Source organism: Neolamprologus multifasciatus, chromosome 17, assembly GCF_963576455.1.
Source record: "Neolamprologus multifasciatus chromosome 17, fNeoMul1.2, whole genome shotgun sequence".
NCBI lineage: Eukaryota > Metazoa > Chordata > Actinopteri > Cichliformes > Cichlidae > Neolamprologus > Neolamprologus multifasciatus.
The window spans coordinates 36487145-36510948 of record NC_140455.1 but is presented as its reverse complement, the minus strand read 5'-3'; the positions used below and the strand labels follow the sequence as shown (position 1 = coordinate 36510948).

General features: G+C 40.0%; 1 protein-coding gene across 2 annotated transcripts in view; it reads right to left on the bottom strand.

Annotated features, from left to right (window-relative positions):
- Positions 1-23804, bottom strand: part of syn3 (synapsin III) — a 153063-nt gene that overhangs the window by 20216 nt on the left and 109043 nt on the right. For both annotated transcript variants that reach the window (XR_014870322.1, XM_085138576.1), the window contains exon 7: positions 9636-9698. Coding sequence is in view for 1 of the 2 variants with exons in the window: in XM_085138576.1 (XP_084994702.1) it covers positions 9636-9698 (63 nt within the window). In the remaining variant the exon portion in view is untranslated. The remainder of the gene's footprint in view (positions 1-9635; positions 9699-23804) is intronic.

Genomic DNA, 23804 nt, shown 5'->3' with positions numbered 1-23804 from the left:
CACCATCCCTCTCACTAGCACCATCACGGAGGAAGCGATGGGAACATTGCACTTCCGTCATGATAAAACACAAACCAGATAAGGAAAACAGGAGGTTGATGTTTCCTCGGGGGTTTCGTCTTCTGTTTTTCTGTTCTTCAAATAGCACATCTAAACGCAACCATTTTCCATACTGAAATGGTATGTACCATAAACAAAGTCTGTTTCTGTGTTTACACTGGGGCACCAAGTTTTCCGCAAATGGTAATATATAGAACGCTTTAGATGATTCAGTGGACTAAACAGTTGCATATCCATTAGTCAAGAAGTCCCTTTATATACATCGACAGGGTTACCTCAATTTATGGTCAATTTTAGTTAAAAAAAAACCAGCCAACATAGTCATACATAGTGTCGAAATGGTTCAGTTTGTTGCTATGGCACTGATGGGTTAGCCCACACTCCTATTTCTTTGTAATGTGCTTCAAAGAGAGATAAAAGAGGTTCTGGAAAGGCAAGGCACAAGACACTTGTGTCTACATGCAACAATTTGTGAGGTCTTAAGCAACAGTTTAATTGTGTGTTTATAAGAGTTTTACTTTAATGCACTTTCAAATCCCCCAAACTAGTAAAAACTAAGGACAAGTTGTCTGGGTGGAACAAAGAAATCCCAAGGAGATTTTGTTTTGTTTTCAAATGATGCAACCCACCTTCAGAAAATGAAGACAAAAAAGCGTCAATAGGAAAAGAAATAAGGAAAATCCGCAAAAGAGTGACACCAATGACACCAGAACAATAAAAGTAAATTTTAATTTTTTAAAGACGGGTGGGCAGCTTTGATGGTGAATGTGGTCACATAAACAGTGTTGTCACTTTGATGGGTAATTACATAATGAGCGTGCTTGTCAAAACCCACATATGTCGCTGACGCTAAATCAGTGAGTTTCTAAAATGAGCTTACAAGGCAGACTACGAAATAGCTTCAAATAAGCCAACAGATTTAAAAAAAACATGTAGTTTCTTGGAGCATATCCTTGGGATCCATATCAGATTTTAGAAAACAGCAACACAACTAATGCCTAGTTTGAAACACTTCTACCGCTTGCTGGTCGTTAAGGAAATTATGGATTTTAACTGTGTGATGTTAGCTTCTCTGTTAGCTTTAAGCACATTTTATTCCAAGACCTTCGCTAAAATACACGAACAGGGTGCTTGTGCTTGCTATTAGTGGGTGTACTGTATTAAAAGAATGAACATGTTTAAGACTAGACATGGTTGAGTTAAACTGTGTTTATAGTCATGAACAGCTAATTAGAAAAGACGAAGAATGGTAAATGGCCTGTATTTGTATAGCACTTTTACTAGTCCCGCCTAGGGACCCCAAAGCGCTTTACACACCCAGTCATCCACCATTCACACACACATTCACACACTGGTGGAGGCAAGCTACAGTTGTAGCCACAGCTGCCCTGGGGCGCACTGACAGAAGCAAGGCTGCCATATCGCGCCATCGGCCCCTCTGGCCCCTCTGGCCAACACCAGTAGGCGGTAGGTGAAGTGTCTTGCCCAAGGACACAACGACCGAGACTGTCCGAGCCGGGCTCGAACCGGCAACCTTCTGATTACAAGGCGAACTCCCAACTCTTGAGCCACGATCGAAGAAGTAACCACAATCTTATTTAACTATTGTTTTCGGTGTTAAAAATGTCTATTCCCTGAGTGGTTGAGGGTTCTTGGAGGTTGCTTGCTGTTGCTAGGTGAAACTGGTCACAAAGCGAGTGCTGTACCAAAAAACGTTTTTTTTTTAAATCACTTTGGTCACTAGCAGACCGCTGTGGTCGCCTATAGTTTGCAAGGAAGACACAGACATGTCTGCAAACGTTTGCTAACTGACTAACTTGCCAAACTTGTGAAGCTGTGACACAAACGGGAAACAAAGAACATTCTCCTTCAAAGTTGGTCTCCATTCTGGTTTGCGGTGTTGTAGCTAGAAACTGTCTCCCGACCAATTTCTAGGTAAAACTGGTCACAAAGCGAGTGCTGCACCAAAAAACTTATTTTTTTAAACCACTTTGGTCACTAGCAGACCGCTGTGGTTGCCTATAGTTTGCAAGGAAGGCACAGACATGTCTGCAAACGTTTGCTAACTGACTAACTTGCCAAACTTGTGAAGCTGTGACACAGCTGTGTCTCCATTCTGGTTTGCGGTGTTGTAGCTAGAAACTGTCTCCCGACCAATTTCACCTCACGACTGTCATAAACTAGGGCTGTCAACGCTCGTGAATCCGTTGTCACGATTAACATTGTTAATGCAATTAACCCATCTGGAGCACAGAATGGACAAAGTTTGTACAAACTGCCCGAAATGCGTTGACAGTGACATTTCAGGGATTTTGAGTCAGTCTGCGCTCCAGATGGGTTCATTTGAATAAAAATGTTAACTGCGTTAATCATGACGATGGATTAATGCACATTAATGCATTAACGTTGACAGCCCCATCATAAACCGTTTGCAACCAGTCAGGGAATTATTTTCTTGTGCCTTTTTCACGTGACCCGTCAGCATCATATGTTCATAATGCCAGACAAGTTAATATCACATGGTTAGCTGTCACGTCACTGTAAAACCTGAAAAGACACCTTACCGATTAAGATCCAATACAGACATTTTTTAAAAGAAAGTAACTCTTCTTCCTCTTTCAAGCAAAACATTGAATCCAACTTTTGATCATTTCATTACTCATAAGTTTTCCACCATAGTGGTAGCTTATAGAGCCTACTGCTAGCTAGTGTTAGCAAACTTTAGACATTGACATGTAAGCTTTACTTCATATGTGACATGCAGAAATGTTATGTAAACACAGCACAACCAAATTACATAAAAAACCCAATCTAATGCAGTAACATTATACGAACTGTGTCTGCTCAGATTAACATTCGCTGTCATTAGCATCCAGTCAAACCAGGCCAAGTAAGGCTTCATAGGAAAACCTGAAAACCTAGAGCAGGGGTGTCAAACTCAAATACACAGTGGGCCAAAATTCAAAACTGGAACAAAGTCACGGGCTAACATTAATATTTATTGGAAAAAAAATCTTCCTCTAGATATAAGAATGAATCTTTTCTTATGGACTCAAATAAGTTTTGCTGAAAAACTGAATATGGAACAAGCAAAGCTTAATACTAAACAATATATATATTAGCTGTATAATACCAGTAGGCCAGCTCTAATAGTAATTTGGTATGGCTTCGCGGGCCAAATGTAATTAGGCTGCGGGCCAAATTTGTCCCGCGGGCCAGAGTTTGACACCTATGACCTAGAGAATGTGCTTCGTAGGTGTGGTGGAATTAAGGCACGACGGGACCACAGATCCATGTTTTCAGCCATCTTTATTTAACATTTGCATCACACCACCACAACCGCACACCAACCACTGAGTCCCCGTGTTTTAACACGGCGGGCGTGATTGCGGATGCCGTGCAGGTGCGTCTGCCGTGCAGGTGCGTCTGCGCAGCACCGCAGACCACGCCCCACCACACAAGGTAATAAATTCAGTGCTTCATATATAAAGGAAAATATGCATAGTATGTGTGTGTTGTTGTTGTTGTTGTTTTTTAAAGAATTCACTAAATAGCTTGTATTTTATTTACTAAGCTTTCTCCTAGTTTGTGTTAGAGTTTCCCTAAATTGCTAAAACACCAAATTCCACTCTTTGCCATGAGAACCAACATGCTAAACGTACTGAACGTACATTCTTTTAGGACTTAATTTGCAGATATTATTTTGCCCTTTTTGCAATACTTTAGATACACTCACATTCATTCAGTTCTCACTGTGATGTATTTGGGTAAGCACAGGTGGCAGATTTCAGTGCTTACACATAACAATGAACCATTTTTCACACTTGCTAATGACGTGATCAGACCAGTGTACGCCACGTCAGAGCGCACAGGCACCATGGTGAGTTGAAGACCGATACCACAAACAGATAGTAACAAGACGAGATGCGCAAGAGGAAATGTGTGGGGGGAAGTTGGTGGATGAGGAAGATGGAAAGGCGGCAGAAGGCAAGAAGAGGAAGACCAACAGACCAGCATTTCAGATAAAATACAAGCAGCTGTGAAAGATCATGTCCTTGGTAAACAGGACAACCCAACATAAAGAAACTCTGTGCTCACGACACTCAGATTAAAAAACTGGGTTTTGTGTTCACAGATTTCAGAACTGCAACTGTGAAAAACTGTAAAAACACTAAAGGTGCATGTCAATAAATAATACAGTCAGTGTTTCTTATAGAAACACGAAAAGACCAGAAGCTAAAATAACAAAACCCACTGACTACAGCAATGTGACTGAAAGAGTACGTCATGGTAGCAAAAGCAGAAGCTGACCACAAGGAACTGGTCCAGTTGTGAGCGGCACACAAACCTGTCCAGAGACTTACGCAATTCCTCTGAGTAACTAAACAAACTGCAATGATGCAGACAGAAACAGAAGGTACGCCGGAAAAGGTGAAGCACTGGCACAGAAATGAAGAGCTGTGCCTGGTGGTGAAACTGGTGGTTAGTGTCCAGATAACATGACATGCCACCTTCATTACAGAGGCCTGCTGCTCTAATAGCGTAATGGGAAAGCTGAGTAGAAAGGCTCACTCTCTACTGCTGTTTGTCAAATGAAAAAGGCAAAGTGTGTAATTATATTTTAACCCTTTAAAACCGGTGGGAACAGGCACGCTCTGTTTTGCGTAACTATTTTTAAATCCCGGTAGCTCTGCAACCACGTAAGCTAGCACAATAATTTCTTTTGCATATGAAACCGGAGGAGTTGTACTTACATCTTATGCCATCAGCTTGTCCTCGGTCACAGTTTCCTTCCACATATAGCTTTGCAAAAACTGCATAAAAAGCACTTGCAGCAACAAAAACATAATATTCCAGAAACACGCTTTGCCGATCCAATCAGCTGTTTGTAACACTTCCTAGTTGGAATAGACATCAGCGCGAACATTTGCATGTCCGCCATTACCTGCCCGAAACCGGAAGTGATGTCATTTTTGCGGAAATGTAGTTTTTTTTAACCATCAGGGCCTCATGAGCCTATACTGGTGTTTTTAAAAGTTATCTTTGACTTTATGACTTTCTGTGTCGTTTCTGGGATGCTTAGGACTCATATTGCACTGCTGGAAATAGTTTATTTTGATGCATATGCTGCTTTTTTGCAAATTTGCAGTATAATATATATTTTTTTCCTGCAGTATATAAAAATTGGTGTATTTCAAAAATAAAACTATGAAGACACTCAAAATAAATTTCCTGTGGTGGGAAACTATTTTATGCAACTTTTTTGTATTTACAGTTTTGAGGGATAAGCCTCTTAAATTTCTCTAACTAGAAATGTATGTTAAAAAAAACAAAAACAATTTTCAATTTTTTTGTAGTTTATTGCACTTTTTTGCAATTTATGTAATTACTATGCACTTAATGCAGACATATTATTAAAATCTGGGCTATAATGGTTGTATTGATGTATAGCAACTTGAAATGCTCCCAAAAATGGCTCCACAGCATGTAGAAATATAATATAAGCTCTGGCGGACTTGGTTCTATGGTAGGTCTTAAAGGGTTAAAATGTAAACTGCAATCAGATAAACATATACAAACACTGCTATTACAATACCACAGTAATATCAACATGATTTGTCCTTAACTGATGTCATTAATGTGTGTTTCATTAATGGAGACTGTCTATGACAACCCAACAAAACAAAATATGGCAATATTACTTTGAGCTGTAGATTTTCTATTGTTAGCTAATGAACATTTTCAATCATCTTCTGGAAGAGAGAGACCCCTGCACAGCTCAAACGCCAGTTGCAAGAGCTCTAACATTTTTAGCTCAACATGTGTCTTATATGGTGTTATTTCTGTACTTGAGACGTCACACACAGTTTCAAACATGGCTTATATGGAAGGTTCCTCTTTTCTGTGTCTTATCTATTAATATGCTTGTGCACTAAAACGTCCTGTTTTTTAGTCTGGCTGAGCACTTAGTTTGTGAGTCAAAAGTGGCCTCGCTCTACAAGCCTTCATTATTAAAGTACATAAAACAATATATTAGGAAAATAAGGATACAAAGGATATTGATTTCATGACAATCACCATTAAATTCCAGTAAATGTCTGAAATCAGTTACCAAAAGATCATAAGGTGAACAACCTAAGCAATTATATATTATACAGCATATGCATAATGCGTTTGAGAAACTAGCAAAAAAAAGAAACAAAATAGCAGCAAAATGTGTAAATGTTGACCTACAGTAAGCTACAAAGGCTTTCAATTTACGGGTTTAAGAGTCCCAACCATAAACTGTACATAAAAGATGGATGTCACCAACATGATGTCACCACTCGTTTCTCATTTCACTTTCTAAAGCCTTAAATTGAACTTTTGGTTGCCACCATGTTGCTTTTGTGGAGGCAGACTTGGCCATATTTGAATAAGAAAGTTAAGTGGTCAGTTTTCAACTAATGCTAGCAAGGCTTGGTTTGGCTTGGCAAAATGTATTAATAAACTGTATGTATGCAACAGAGCAACACACACATACACTGGTATTTGCTCTTTAACTAATAAAACATGAGAATTTCTCTTACAATAAGTGGTTGAGAGGTCCAGTTCACTAACTCTAAATTAGCAGACGTGAGGCCTAGCAGCGATCAGCTGTCAGTTAAAGCTGTAATGTCCATTAGCTAAAATCTTGCCACTACCTCAGCCATTTTTTTTGGATGTAATTAGGTATTTTAACAAGGGATTCATTTTCAGAGCCCTCAGGTGGCCAATCAGTGAACTGCAGTTTTCTAGCACTGCCAAGTTACTACTCAGCCTAAGATACCATATATACACATATATAAATACAGATATATACATAAATACTCTGTATTTATATATGTCTTCATTCAAAACCAAGAATATGTCACAAAATATAGACATCTCATCATTTTACAGTCTATATTGTAAAAATACAGTGTTTTTATTGAGAACCACTGTAGCCATTGCATATTGCACTATGAAACTTGGCTAGCTATTCGCCTGTACAAAATAAACAAGCTAAAGAATACGCCATTTTTTATTGTTTCAAAACTCTTTTATGTACAAAACAAAGATTGTTTTATATTTTTGTTTGAAAAGTTAGTGTTACTTTTTAAGCATATGCGCTTTAATTTCAGAACAAAAACACCTTCTTCCTGTTTTCGGTTATAAATGGAGTTTTTTTCTTTTATGTATTAGCAACAATTAGTAAAATCAAAAGTGTAGAGTACTACGTGTAGTGTGGTTAAGTTCTACTTTAGTATTATTTATAATCAATATATGAGAGTTGCTGGCATATTCAATTTCTTTGCTCCACCTTGAAGGGTTTTTCTCTCAAAAGCAAATAAAATTGCAGTGACCTAAATCCTTTATGTTCATTCTCTGAGTTCTGTGAGGTCTGCGGGGCAAAGCAAGATCTTAGTCTGAAAGGACTTTCCAAGTTCCCCATGAGGCTCATGGGAAATTCTATAGCATGTCTGGCTTCTGAACAGGAAACCAAGCCCACAGACGAGGGAAAAAGACATAAAGAAAGTGGCGCTCCTTGTATATTTAAATACGGGAGAAAGTGGAGAGGCTAAATGTGTGAATTATGTCATTGTGTCAAGAATGTGACTCCATGTCTTGAAATAAATAAATTGCATACGCAAAATAGCCACAGTTCATTTCTCATTATGTATTTAACAGAGATGATTAGCATCAGTCCAGTTATTTGCAGCAATCACGGTAAATGGTTGGAAACTGTTAGTCAGGCTATTGTGTAACAAAGCACTAAAACTGTTTGTCCACCAGGTTAACACTTAGATATCAACTTAGTTTGACCCCAGGAACACATTACTGACTTTACAACTTTACTGTAAGAGCAATTTGGCTACTGTGGCTGATTTGAACCCTTACAGAGATGTCTGTAAAAACTAGAACAGACAGCAGTTTAGGCTTCAGACCTCCTGTCTGAACCTCAGACCAACCAAAAAAAAAAAAAGACATGGATATTATATTTAATTTAAATTTCATCTCATAGGTGATTTTAGACCCTTTTAAAAATAGCGTATTTTAGTATTATTTTCTTCAAATGGTATATTTTCCTAACTGTTAGGCCTTTTGGTCATAAGTCAGTAGGTAGTGCATAGTCTGATTAAGTTACATAAGCAAGGTGATAAATAAGTTCAAAGTTAAGAAATATTATAAGTAATTCATGATAAAAACAGTTAAAATGTCTGGGTTCGAAATTTGCTCAGAGTGAGACATCGTTATCACAAGCAATCTTTGCATTGTATGTGCGGGAATGGGAGCGAGGGAGCGCTCTAATCATTCACCTATCTTTGACGTGTTTTCTCCGTTAATGTTGTGAAAAGTGTTTCGGCAGTATTAAAAGAGTGAACGAGTTCATGTACACGCTAAGAGTGCCCTACACGCTTGTACCTTGGGAAACGTTCGTCTTTGTGAGTATTAATGTGTTCAGAAACAACGTTTATATGTGTTTACCTGGAGTGAACTGCGATGTTAATGTAACTTAGCACGTGTTAAGCTAGGCTAATCAGTAAGTTTGTCATTAAGATGTGTATTAGCTAGCAATTTATTTTCACTTTCTGTATGTTTCAGTTACAAATAAGAAATAGCAAGGAGAAGCCTTGAGAGAGGATAAGGCTTTAAAGGATCTTCATTAAAAGCAAGAAAAGCAAGCCTTGTGTGGAAGATCTCGTCTATTTTGTTCGCTAGCTGTCTAGCTTCACATGGTCACGTGTTGTGAGGGCAGCATACTAACTCTTCTATTTTAACAACAGCACAGGACTGAATGACAGCAGGTTTAACTCCAGTGTTGTTGATGTCATGATGTTACAGTGCGCTCACACACAGGTGTGGCTGGTTTGGTTAGCTGCGACATGAGACCTTCGCTGCTGCAGCAGAAAGAAGATGAAGAGGAAATTTAATAACACAAATCAGTGATGCAGATTTAAAACACACTTTAACTAAAATATAGCAAAAGTTCAAACTGTTTGGATAATGTGGGGACTGATTGCTATAACATTTAAAGTGTCAGCTTGTTTATATTTGTTGTCTAAATACAGTCAAAAATGTTAGCTGATGTAGCTTAGCTTATTAGCTGATTTTAACCTTCTGATCCGCTTGTCTGCTGGGATAACACGAGCCGAGGAGCTGATGTAATTTATTAAGTTTGTTAAAAAATTTCTTATTTTCCTATTCAGGTTGAAATGGGCTTCGGTTTTTGTTCCAGATCCAGGTGACAGCAGGTCAAAATGATTTTGATGTCTGGGGGCATAGTGCTTTAAACAGATACGGACCAGTTTACATCTTTTATTAGCTCATTTAACTTTTTGGTGACTGCATGAAGCCTGACAGAGGAGGATGGAGACGGAAAAGAAGGGAGAGCGTTGCCTCGGGTTTCATAACTAAAGGCTCCACCCTAAAACGGGTGGATTAGATTCAAATCTCTGATTATTTCCTCTGAATTATTCTTAGACACAAATATAGGTCATCCATAATTAGGTTTCTTTTGTAAAGGGTTGATAACATTAGTAAACAGCATTATTCAAATCGTAAAGGAGACTCACCTTTCCCATGCCGGCGTGGGCGTGGCCCATCTTCACAACCACAGGGAAGGATGGACTTGTGACCTGTAAATAAACAAAAACATAACAGTGGGGTTTCACAATAACTGCATAATTTAAAACGATCAATACAGTGTCAACGATGCATATATGATAATATCATAATGTGTAACTGTTCTTTCTGTCTGCCTCTGCACCTCGTTTGCGTCTGACCACCAAGCTGTCAGGACTCAACAAAGACAGAAACAAATCATTTGTTACCATCGCTGCTGTAATTGTTTCATAGATACTACAGTAACATAGTTATTGTACATTATTTTGATCACAATAATTTGATGTGTGATATGATGTGATGTGAAAATCAGATATCTTCGCACCCAGACATCACGTTACGGATGTTTTCGTAGCTCTCGCTTCACTCACTGCGGCACAACAAACCATGTGAGAAGATTTTGTCTGCTTATTGCAGAAGAAAAAAAGTAAATCCATGGTGAACGTCTGTGGTGTCGGAGCAGCTCACGCTTCAAACTGATTTATCTAGTGCTTTAAAACAACAGAACTGAGCAGTGCTGCACATTAAAATGACAGAAGTACGACTGAAGCCATCTCCTGCAAAGGGTCTTGGTGTGATTGTTTTGCACCCGAGTGTTTCGATCTGCACAAAAAAATGTAAAAATGTATCCACTTTTGATTTACGGCCTGAAAATGGTCTAAAAAGCGCAGCAGTGAAAACATCCAAGGACTTGGATGTTACGCCAGTGATAAAGTCGAAGGTCAAATACATATTTTCTGTTTCAGTAGTCTGCTTAATGTTCCATGACCTTTTACACAGTCACTGTAACATAACAATCACATACTGTATCAGCTGCTTTGCTTCTGGCAGCAGCATTTCTGATTTATGAGAAAAATATTTAGCTCTTTAACATCTGAAATGTATTCTTGTCTAGTTCTACGAATCTGCTGAGTGTCATTATTGAAATCTGTCAACGCAAACAACAACTCTGAAATATATTTTCTTGCTTTTTTATGTAAATTCCTGATATAATATATAAGAGTAAGATCGGGGAGTGTCCTAAAGGCTTGAAAAAGAACAGAACTGCACTCTGAACTCTCCCTTTTTATATATACAGTAAGACAGACGTGTGGTAAGCGCCACACTGAGACACAACTCAAAGCAGACAGCTATTTCCTTTGCAACTGTCTTGGATGTATACATCCAGTGTCGAGATACGTCTTGTAAAATAACGCCCTGGCTCCCGTGCCATTCCTACTGAACCTAAAGCTGCTCAGTTTAGGAAGGATGAGGAGGAGACAGAAGAATGTGTGGGTTTATTACACAAAACGGCAACGTCCTGGGAAGCTGGAGGGAAGACCACAGCTCAAAGGAATGGGCTTGGACAAACCCGACAGACCGCAAACACACTCTTTCTCATAGTTTACGCAACTGAAATGGATGAAGTATCAACACATTACTTCAAACGTGGTTTAAACGCCCTTGATCAATTTGCTGATATGATTGTAAACGGGATGCAGTCTGAAGAGGGACTTTTCCAGTTTCATGAGCACTTTTCCCACTCTTGCGTGAAATAGCTCTCATGCAGCAACGCCTAGTTAGACGAGAGGTCTGAAGGTCGTTTACAGCGGCTGTGATAGAGAATAACATTGTTTGAATTTTTCAATGTTTCAATTTTGAAGTTTTCAATATTCAAAAAGCCTTCGTGCATTTTCCATTTTCACAAATGCATCTAGATAAGTACTGTGTACACTGTGCTTATCGATGTGAATGCCTGCAGGTGAAGCTTAAATAAACACTGTAAATGAAGATGCTGAGGGCACGGGCACCAGGCCAGATCATACCCTGAAATGTAAGATCAGGCCTGCCAGGAGGAAGGATACGCCCAAACAGCTGCTATCATTTGATCCAGGGCCTCCCTGGCAGTCATGTGACTTCACATCCTAATGCTGCTGTCAACTCGTTTCGAGGCTTGAACGGACACGGAGCTGCTCGAGGCTGTGGACGCCGCTTCTGCTGACAGGTTTTGACAGTACAGGCCTGTCTGACACACTGCCAAGATAAAGTGTACTCTAACTGACGCCATTATCGCTTTACAAGTGCCAGAATAAAGGAGGGAGGCAAGGCTGCAGAATGAGGTCCAAGTACTTAATTTAACTAGGTATGAAGCATTACGTAAGGGAGGAGGAATATGCAAACTGGAAAAATGTAGATGTAAAAAGTCAAATGTAACACAGCAATATGGTATATAAAAGCCTATATCTGTGCCTTAGAGGCACAGACTGAAATGTAACTATGGTAACAAGGTTTAAGTCATCATCCTCCACAGTTTCATGAAATCAAATCTTGCTTTTGCGTCTTTTTTTTAAAATAAATAGTGTGAAATGTGAAATCCATCAATATCGCACAGATTTCAAACTGCCTTCAGTATAAAAGATGGATGGTGCCTCCAGGACTGAAAAGTAAAAGTGCTTCTAAACCTGTGTTACTTCCTGTCTGGTTAAAAAAGACGGCGCTCGGAAGGAAAGAAACTGGACTTCTTCAGGTTTACATCTAAAAGATAAATATAATGTCTCACTTCATTGATGACAACAGTAAACTGTCCTGAGTCGTGTGACGATTTTCCCTGTATTCCGATATTCATTGTTTATATTTAAGTTCATTTAGTCATCTTAAGCTCCAAGGTTGCTCAGTTTTAGTTTGTGTATTCGATGCCTTTGTGTCATCACTCCTGTGTTTAAGTCTCCCTTGTTGGTTCGTGTGTCTTTAACCTGTCATGTGTCATCCCATTATGTTCCTGTTTTACTTTGAAAGTCTTGTTTCTATGTTCTATGCTTAGTGTTACTGATGATGTCATTCTAGTCAGCTGTTTTCCCCATGTGTTTCCACTTCCCCCGGTCACTTCCTGTGTGTATTTAGTCTGTGTTTTCTTTCAGTCTTTGTTTGCATGTCTTGCGACATCATGTCTCAGAGTTCTTCGTACTGATCAGGTTCATGTTCGGTTCCATAGTCACACGTACCTGTTTGGTTTCATGTCCATGTCTCTGGTTTCCCAGGTTAGTTTCAGGTCAGGGTTGGCCCTGTTCGCTCTTGCTTTGTTTTTGTGTTCACAAACGGCTCGCCTTTTGTTTGTTCCATCTCCTACCGTGTCTGCATTTGGGTCCTACTATTCACTCAAACACACAGTCAGCCCCCACTGACCGTGACATAAACAACTTTCCTTATAGGCTTAAAGTTTATTTGGATAATTTCAAGTCTTATCAGATACGAGATGTTTTTCATTTTTTAAATTTGGTTACATTCAGAGCAAAACAGATGACAAAATACTAAAACAGTTCGTGCTCTGGGGTTTGGTTACATCAAGACTGATGTGTTTACGGGTTCAGGAAAGAAATTTAGTTTTTAAGCTTTTTTTTGCAGCACTCGCTAAAGATTAAAATACACCTTACTCTATCCAAGCTAGGTAGCATTTCATTGTCACTCCTCCCATCTAAACATGTCCTGCGATGGCAATGGTCATCTTTTATATACACTCTATGATTGACACCCACATTAAATCCTGCTGATTACAAACCCCATTTGGGAACCTGCGACTATCAAGATCCGTTAATATCAGAGCTTTATTGTGTGATTTCGAAGAACCTTATTTTCTAAAACCATGTCACCACTTTAGTTTTGTGCAAAAGTGTTGCATATCCCTAAATAACACAACAGCACATCTGAGACCATAACATAACTGAAAAGTGTTCGCACTACACTGAGCTGGAATGAATTTCTTGTGTTGTTTAAATTCCACTTATGCTTCTATCTGGCCAAGGATCTTTGTGCTTGTCTTGCAAATCTACTGCTGCACAACTCAACACTCCACATCCTTCAACAAGATTCAACAAGTTGTTCTAATGCATTTGTCTGTGAAGGTTCTCAGTCATCCAGGTCATCGTAGTCAAAGGAGCTTGCAAAGAAAAGCGTCTGGACTTCTTTAAGTTACTTGAAGACGTTTCACCTCTCATCCGAGAAGCTTCTTCAGTTCTACGGTCAAATGGTGGAGAGTCCCAGATATAAACCTAGTGGGAGTTTCCCCCCACAGAGGGACAAAAGGACCCCCTGATGATCCTCTAATCGCCTGAGCCAAGGTGTGGAACTGGGTGTGGGTCCCGATCAGCCAGAGTTTCGGGTGAGTTCATTGTGAAACCTGGCCCCACCTTATCATGCGAATTCCTGAGGTCAGATGGCCCAGGATGTGAGTGGGCGTTAAGGCGTCTGGGAAGGGATCTCAAAACTTCATTATAGATGGCAGAGAATTGGTGTCGTAAACCACCGCCTCTGTTCAAAGATGGTCGCTCACAGTGAACATAGATGCTTCTTTCACTCCTCTTTCAAACCATCTGTCCTCTCTGTCCAAAATGTGAACATTGGCATCCTCGAAAGAGTGACCTTTGACCTTTAGATGCAGATGGACTGCTGAGTCTTGTCCCGTGGAGGTGGCTCTTCTATGTTGTGCCATACGCTTGTGAAGTGGCTGTTTGGTCTCTCCAATGTAGAGCTCTGGGCATTCCTCGCTGCACTGTACAGCATACACCACAAATCTGGGACTCGCCACCATTTGACCTTAGAACTGAAGAAGCTTCTCGGATGAGAGGTGAAACGTCTTCAAGTAACCTGAAGTAACGCTTTTCTTTGCAAGTTCTAATGCATAATTTGTCCTAACTCTCTTAATTAGCAGAAACGGAGTTGACATCTAAATCAGACCTGTGTTTTCTCGTTGTTTTAAAGACTGTGGGAAGTAGGAGAGCAGTCAGGAGTTCCAAACTTGTACAGCGGTTACATGTGTGCGTCACATGACAAATGATAAGATGCCTGAGGTTCAACAAGTGTCTGAGAAGAGCCCAGCAGTAGCAGTAGAGTGTGGGTGTCTATTTATCTCCTGTTCAGGGTGGAAAGGGCTGCAGCCGCCCACTCTGTCTGGACACGTTGCTTCCAGTCATTCCCATTTGCATGGCAATGACGGCAGACTTGTCAAGAAGAGAAGACCACATCCTGTGCTTCCCAACAAACTGACGAGGCCTCGCTATTATCTCCTTGTTTCTTCACTGACCACAAAAGCAGCTCAGCTGAAATTACAATATCAGCTAGACAAAGATTAAGACTGATCGCCAAAACTATCACATTTAGACATCCAGGAACTATTTGAAGAGTCATTTGACCAAGGATGTCACTGTGTGTCATCTGTAGGGATAACATGACAGTGTGAAAGACGGTCTCAATATTTTACATTTTAAATCTTGCATTACATGCTTTTGGCAGGTTGGTGCATAATAGGGCTGCCAGAAATGATTATTTTGATAGTCGACTAATCAGATCATCATCCATTGGACGTAAAACGTGCAGCTTATTGCACCAGCAGCATCTGCTCTTATATAACTATCATTAGCTTACAGCTTTAAGTGTTTAAGGTATGTGCTAACTAAAAATAAAGACAAGATGATAGTTTATTAAATTTTAATGACATTTGCAGATTGTTTCGGTGAAGTTTAATAAACTCCTTGCTATCTAAAATATAACAGGACACCGGAGTAAATTCTGGAGCATCTCACACTTCTGATAATCAGCTGTCTGCTTGACGTTTATTCAGCTGTGTAAAAACTTTAATCTCAGCCAAACCGATTTACTCAGGAACAAATAAAATACTAAAAAAAGCCAAACAATAACATTTTTAAGTTATCTAAGTGACTCATATATCATGTTTAACCTGAGTAGCGAAAGATGGCGGTGGGTTTGAAAACGATTAGCCTGGAGTCCGGTGTTCTCACGGGCTCTAGTTAGCCTAGCCCCCGGCTAGCTATCGAGCTAGTGGGTAACAGACGTCTCCGAAAACGTCAGAGTGCTTTTGAAAATATGTGGTGTCTTGATAAACTGAGCAGATATTTGAGGTTTACACAGCTACATTCTCGCCTGAAAACATGTTAAACGTTTATTTTGTGACCCACAAAGAATAATAAGAGTAATATTAAAACTAACTAGCTGCCGCCATTGTTGGAAACGAAGCTGGGCTGCGCTATGAATTCTAGGACACAGCTTCTTCTTCTTCTTCGGGTTTAACGGCAGCTGGCATCCTTGTACATGCAGTGCTGCCATCTTCTGTTTCAGTCCGTTATTACACTCTTAAATCCTATTACTTATTCCTGCGTCTTTTGTGATCTTACAAAGCTTCAAACGACGCGTCGACTATTAAATCAGTCGTCGACGATTTTGATAGTTGACGTAATCGTGACTAGTCGACTAATCGTGGCAGCCCTAGTGCATAATACTTGGATTTCAACTTAAAAAGAAAAACGTGTGCTGAATTTACACAAAGTCCATGCTAGTGGCTGACCCGGTTTATAATATTTAAACTTGATCTAGTTCTGCATTAACACCTTGATAAAAATAGATGTCAGTGGGGCTCCTGTGCTGCTGTGTTCAGGTCCAACAACTGCTAAAGCTACACTAAAACAGCTAATAAATGCAGAACAGCAGTAAGTCTTCCTGAAATGTCTGTAACAAGGAAAGAAGTAGTCTCACTGGATAGAGCTCGCTTCCCCGTTTTGTTTAGAACTGTTTTAATTCGTCAAATCAGAGATCCAGCAAGGCCGGAAACACTCTCACAGATTCTTGTCTATGTTGACATGACAGCGTCACAGATTTGTCTCCTGGAATCTCCTGTTTCTTAAAGGTTCTTAATTGGTTAGAGTACAGTGAACTCATTGTCCTGTTCAAGCTGTTTCAAATGATTTGATCTTATGGCATGGTGTGTTATCCTGCTGAAAGCAGCCATTAGAACATGTGTTCATAAAGAGATGATAAAGGGTCAGGAACAGTCTTTAGGTATGCTGTGGTGTTTAAACGATACTTAGTTGGTGCAACAGGGGCCGAAAGTGAGCCAAGAAAGCATCCACACCCCTACACCACCAGCCTGAACTGTTGATATAAGCAAGGATGGATCTGTGATGGATATGTGTTCATGATGTTTGAGCCAGATTGTCGTGAGTGACAAGTGTGGCACCTGATGCGGTCTTCTGCTGCAGTAGTCGATGAGAATCCTTGCGATGATGCGATGAGAATCCTTTGCAGGATACCTAGAAGTGGTAGTGCCAGCCAGATGTTTGTAGCTGTGGGTGTTTGGACTTTTAAAGCACTTTTAAGAAAGTTAATGTTCAATTTTAGAGAACGACTGGATGGTTCGAGTAACAGTATAATTTTACAGATCCGACAGTGAGTGGTTCCCGTTACTCATCCAGTCTGAGAAAGCATTTATTTATTGATTTATTTTAAGTAATTGTGTTTTATGTATATTATGGTTTTTTATTTTTACAAATGCTTGGGTTGTGTGTGTGTTTCTGTCTTGTTTTTATGGACATGAAGTCTGCAAATAAAGATTGGATTGAATTGAATTGAATAGTCCACCTGCTTCAAGGTTCCACATCTTGTGCCATCAAAGATGCTTCTGCATACCTTTACAGCAACAGTAGCTACAGAGGTCTAAGTCAAACTAACTTAGCTGTGCCATAGCTTCCCTACACTTAAAACCCAAGACAGCATTTAAATCCATATATACTCTTTATTTTCAGTTTTGGTCTCCCCTCTGGCTTCTTGCTAACAAAGCTATTGTGCAGCGTTTCATTAGCAAAGCGGTTGAGCAGGATAAAAGCTCTGTGAGCGAGCGAGGTCAACGACTGTCAGTTAGCTAACGGGACTAGAAGTCATATTTGTGAGCTTAAGTCATGTCTGTTTTGTCGTGTTTAAAGTGTCTAAATAAAACACATTTAATGACACTTGGGTTTAAATTTTAAAAGGTTTGGAAAGCAGAATTAAAATTCTTTGCAAAGCACTGTCTCATTTCTATTTGAGAGCTGGAGTTAAAACTTTAAATGTTTTCTGAAGATTTCAGCTATAAAAAGGAGCGACTGGTTTAAACTGTGGCGGTAAGCTTTTCTTCAGACATGAGGGAGTCTATTTTATGGGAAAAGTCTTTACTTGACAGTGATTGATATTTTTAAGGAGAGAGCATGACAAAACAAGTTTCCGTCTTCGAAAAGAAAAAACCTCGGTGGCCGTCAGCGTCTCGGAGCTGTCCGACGTGGAAATGTTGGTCTGAAACTTCAGCTTCACCATTCAGCCTTTTGTTCCCAGCAGTCTGTAAAAGGCATCCAGTGTGGTAAAGATGTTAAGAAGTCACATGCTAAAAAAGCTAATTACACGGTGGGTGATTTTACCAGTCTAGGTCCTTCTTTGGGAACACACAGGCTCCCCTCGAGTTACAGTAAAAGTGGCAGACGGTCGGAGGTGGCACATGGTAGAAATACTTCAGGGAAACCCATCCGCCAACCTCACCGCCCCCTCCGCATAGCTGTATGCAAAGCTTGTGTGAGTCAGCCGGGACTGTTCCTCAGGTCGGTGTCTGAGGTGAATCATGCCTTCCTAACTTCAAAACAAATCCACGTGACATGTTGAACGCTTCCATCTGTGACTGGAGGGCAGGTCTGTATCCAGTGGAAACATATTCATTCGTCCCAGCGACAAATTCGAACTGGCAAATCAATCTCAGGAGTAATCACAAATAAATTTCAGCTTTCAGAATCAACACAACACAAAAAGATGCTGAAAAGCCTTATAAAATCATTTCATTGCTAATGCCAAAACTATTTATTATAGCAGCAGCAAGTCAACTTCTATATTCAACCAACCAACAGTTGTCTTCTGCGCCACAGTGAATTGCTTGTGGTCTGTCAGTATGACACACAAACACACACAGACACACACAACACAATGGAAACCTTGCAGAGAAGGGTTCGGTTGCTCGAGTTGCAGCGGGAGTTAAACCTCTCGCTAGGGGCTCATGCATTATAAAGGAAAACACATGGTGCATCCATCCTGCATTTATGATGTCTTAATTTTTATTATGGCCACTCAAAGCTGCCACATCAAGGAGAAGACATGAGGCACGATGGTTTAGGCAGACGACGAGAGCAGGGGGGACCCCGACCCAGAATCCTTTTCAAGAGTCTGACCGCAGCGAGACCAAAGACAGTTCGCCCACATCAAAACTCTGCCTGGGGACTAAGTGAGCCTCAAGAGGCCAGTAACGTTTATCACGCAGGTCCCTGCTAAGTTACTGACTGAATTCATACACCTGACAGGAACCCTTTGAAACTGCTCCGTGCAAACTTGTGTGTTTTAACTGAAAGCAGGAGGGTAAATTTGATTTGGAGCAATATTAAGTGGATAGGTGGCCAGTGCAAATAAACATTTATTAGACCAGAACCCTGCAGGGATGACATAAGGTGCTTTAAACGACGATGGTGGGTACAAGTCTGGTAAGACCAGGGGTCGAATCCAAATGCATACAATTTAGAGAATCAAGGGTTATTTATATTATGGCTACAGGCAGAGATGGGCAGTAACGCGTTACTGTAATCCAATTACTTTTTTCAAGTAACGAGTAAAGTAAGGGATTACTATTGCAAAAACGGTAATGGGATTACCGTTACTTTCCCGTAGGAACGCTGCGTTACTGCGTTACTAAAACCATGATTTTTTGCGAGAATGTCTCATGACAGTGACGTAAGCGAGTGCACGTTCGTGGCAACAGCTGTGTGCAGATCAACAATGGATCATATATCGAGTGCGGGAGAGAGTATGAGCGTGCAGCGTTTAAAGCGTGGAAGTACTGACCTTACTTTGAGTTTGATTCCATAAAAAGTGACAAAAACATTAGTGTCCGTTGTGCGTGGGAAGAAAACTTCTTTTTACAGCGAAAAAAACCCTAAACTTCCAAACAAGCACCGAGTAGCTACGACGTAATGAACTCACAGAGAAACTCGCGGATTCTTCCACTGACCGCTGCGGCACACCTGCACCAGGGTAAACCTCCGCCTACCCCACTCCTGCTTTACAGGTGAAAATAGAGCAACAGGACCGCTAGTCTTTGACTTTATTTATTTTCTGCTGTGTTTTACTTGCATCTATTTGAAAGACTGAGTGTAAACACAAAAAAATATTTTATTTTATGTGCTGGAATGTGCAGAAAATAGGTTTAAATATTAAACTAATTTCTTCCAGTCAGAGAATGTTGCATATAATTAAATTTTTGCTTGATGCATAAAGTTAAAAGATTAAAACTAATAAAACAAGTTTTAAAAAGAGACTTTTCCCTTTGATTACATTTTGTATGATGATTATGTAGAAAAAGTAGAATTGGGCTGAAAGATCTATCACTTTATCACCTATTCAGGTTGTAAATCGTGTTTTTAAAAAGTAACTAAGTAACTAAGTAATTAATTACTTTTGAAAATAAGTAATCAGTAAAGTAACGGGATTACTTTTGGGGGGAGGTAATCAGTAATTAGTTACTGATTACTTTTTTCAAGTAACTTGACCAACACTGGCTACAGGTGAACGAACTTTTTACAGTTATAAAGAGCAGCATCTAATAACTGAATTAGAGCTCGTACTCAGTTTGAGTACTCACTTTAAGATATTTGTGAAAGTATTTCAGAAGTTGTACTTGATCTTTGTTGTCGTGTCTCTACTTTAAAACTCTTTTGTTTGTAAGTAGAGATAAATGGTTCAGCACACCGTGTTAGGGTTAATTTACTTACGAGGTGCTAGGACACAGAATTTTGTTGCCACTGTAAACAGCCTCTTTGCTAAGTTAAGCTAACCTACAGGTTTTAGCTACATATTTAAAGTGGATAGACAGAAAATTACTAAAATATTAAACTGTTCATATCTGATGTTCAAAATAATGTCAACAGCTCCATATCTGGTATCATTTCTTAGTGAAACTGTCCCTGTTTGTTACAATTACTTTTTACAACGAGGACGTTCAAAGTTAAAGTCCTAATTTGTATCTAAGACCTAAAATTTGTTTCAAGTACTTGGAACAGCAGTCAGCCATTTACCTCACTCAGACCATAAACCTTCAGAACAAATTTTACACATGCCCCCAAACCAAGAGTGACATAATCATGACACATGCAGTAGTTCCAGGATCCATCACTGGAGCAGACTTCAAAAAGTTGTCATAGCAACTTCCTGGACAAACATCCGCCCAAAACTGTGGCAGATGTCCATTGTGTTAAAGTGTGTACAGTAAAAGCCATTTAATGCAGTGTGGTAATTATTGTTGTGGAATTTAAACTCATCTGGCTTCCATTAGGGTCTGTCCTGGTGTATTTCCATGAGGGAGGCAGCTGTCTGGAAAACAATCCCGAGGATAGAAGTTTCCGGGGTGGATGCTTCCAAGCACTAAAGTGCTGATGGAGTAGTGATGGAAATGGCTGGTGGTGTCTTCTGGTGGTCAAGCCACCTGCTTTGTCATCATAGGCAAGTGTTTAAGGACAGGAAGAAATGTTTGCTGTTGGGCTCTTTCTCAAGATAAAGGCCTTCAACTCCATGCAAACGTTATGAAATGTTTAGAGCTGACAGTAGTCCTTTAGATAAAAAGGTATGTTTGATCCCACATTTGTAGAAACCACAAAAACTAAGAATTAATGCACTCATTAGTTTCAAATTAATTTACATTTACTAAACCAGTAAACCTGAATCTAAAAAGTTACTTTTACACTGAAAGGCAATGAAGTTAAACTGATTTGAACTGGATCTATGAAAGGATGCCGCATCATTTGATGGAAAAGAAAAGGATCGACCTACAGTGGGCTGAATTCAAAGACACCCCGGGAATTAAAAACGCAGGACCAGTGTTGGTCAAGTTACTTGAAAAAGTAATCAGTAACTAATTACTGATTACTTCCCCCAAAAAGTAATCCCGTTACTTTACTGATTACTTATTTTCAAAAGTAATTAATTACTTAGTTACTTAGTTACTTTTTAAAAACACGATTTACAACCTGAATAGGTGATAAAGTGATAGATCTTTCAGCCTAATTCTACTTTTTCTGCATAATCATCATACAAAATGTAATCAGATGGAAAAGTCTCTTTTTAAAACTTGTTTTATTAGTTTTAATCTTTTAACTTTATGCATCAAGCAAAAATTTAATTATATGCAACATTCTCTGACTGGAAGAAATTAGTTTAACATTTAAACCTATTTTCTGCACATTCCAGCACATAAAATAAAATATTTTTTTGTGTGTTTACACTCAGTCTTTCAAATAGATGCAAGTAAAACACAGCAGAAAATAAATAAAGTCAAAGACTAGCGGTCCTGTTGCTCTATTGCTCCTGTAAAGCAGGAGTGGGGTAGGCGGAGGTTTACCTTGGTGCAGGTGTGCAGCGGTCAGTGGAAGAATCCGCGAGTTTCTCTGTGAGTTTCCCATTACGTCGTAGCTACTCGGTGCTTGTTTAGGGTTTTTTTCGGTGTAAAAAGAAGTTTTCTTCCCACACACAACGGACACTAATGTTTTTGTCACTTTTTATGGAATCAAACTCAAAGTAAGGTCAGTACTTCCACGCTTTAAACGCTGCACGCTCATACTCTCTCTGCACTCGATATATGATCCATTGTTGATCTCCACACAGCTGTTGTGACGAACGTCGCACTCGCTTACGTCACTGTCATGAGACATTCTCAAAAAAAATATCACGGTTTTAGTAACGCAGTAACGCAGCGTTCCTACGGGAAAGTAACGGTAATCTAATTACCGTTTTTGCAATAGTAATCCCTTACTTTACTCGTTACTTGAAAAAAGTAATCTGATTACAGTAACTCGTTACAAGTAACAAGGCATCCAATTAGTAGCTGACCTGCTCTACCAACTGAACTAAAGTCACCCCAAAGTACAACTTAGGTACAACCTGGCGGTGATGGACGGAGCAAAACATAATTTCTCAGAAGTGTTTTATGGTGAAAGGTATTTTAGAAAAGAAAAAGGGGAAAATCAAACAAAATCTAACTCTTGTTTGGAGTGTGTCCTTTAAAACCTCTTCTTTTGGATGGCTCAGTCTTTCTGTGGTTAGTCATGAACCATACCCTGGTGAGACCAGAGGGTGTGTTTTGTTGTTCATAGCTGTACAAACCAGAGCAGGAGGCAAGTCATCTTACATTTAGTTTTATGACTGGAATCCCCCCTTAATCCAGACCGGAGACTCTACACAAACATTTATGCACAGCATGGAAACAGTCACATTATGCAAGTATTTTTTCTAGCTGTTAAGATATTCACAATGGTGTTTAGATAGCTTGCAATAACAGTGTTTTGATTAAACTGGCAGAGAGGATCTCTACTCGTTATCTTAGTCATCTCACAAACACTCAACCTTCTGGTGCGTTTGCTCATCTCGGATCTACCACAGTTGTTCATTACATTTGACGCAGGTTCATTTAAATACTTCAATCAGATTATGTAAGATTAGAAGGTTAGGGTATGCTACACAAAATTATATTTCCTCACTGCATAGTTCAAATCTGACCTAAATGTGAATGTGTATTTAAAAACAACATTCAAGGAAGATTGATCATGTTATTGCTCACAGTTTTCATCGTTTGTAGACATCGAGTTTGTGATACACTGTTGCATGTAGATTAAAGGCGTTAAAAGGACAAAAGACTCTGTATTGAAAAGTTACCCAATAACCTTTTTTGTGGCTTTGTGGCTAATGAAACGGATATTCAGCTTCCTTATGAAATTTAAAATAAAACTGACTCCCCTCCGTGAATCGCTACCTTATCATGGTGGAGGGGTTTGTGTGTCCCAGGGATCCCAGGGGCTATGTTGTCCAGGAGCTTTTGCCCCCTGGTAGGGTCTCCCGTGGCAAATTGGTCCTGGGTGAGGGACCAGACAACGAGCGATTCAGATGACCCTTATGAGAATATCACCGAGGGAACAGTTTACCCGGTCCGGGATAGGGTTACCGGGGCCCCTCCCTGGAGCCAGGTCCGGGGAGGTTGCCCGAGGGTGAGCGTCTGGTGGCCGGGCCTTAGTCCATGGGGCTCGGCTAGGCACAGCCCGAAAAGGGGACATGGGCCCATCCTCCTGCAGGCAACCACCCGCAGGAGGTGCCGTAGAGGTCGGGTGCACTGCAGCCAGGAGCAGAGGCCCTGGCGGGCTGATCCCTGGCTACCAAGACTGGCTGGGAGGAGGCCCCGGGGCAGACCCAGGACATGGAGAGATTATATCTCTGGGCTGGCCTGGGAACGCCTTGGTGTTCTCCCGGAC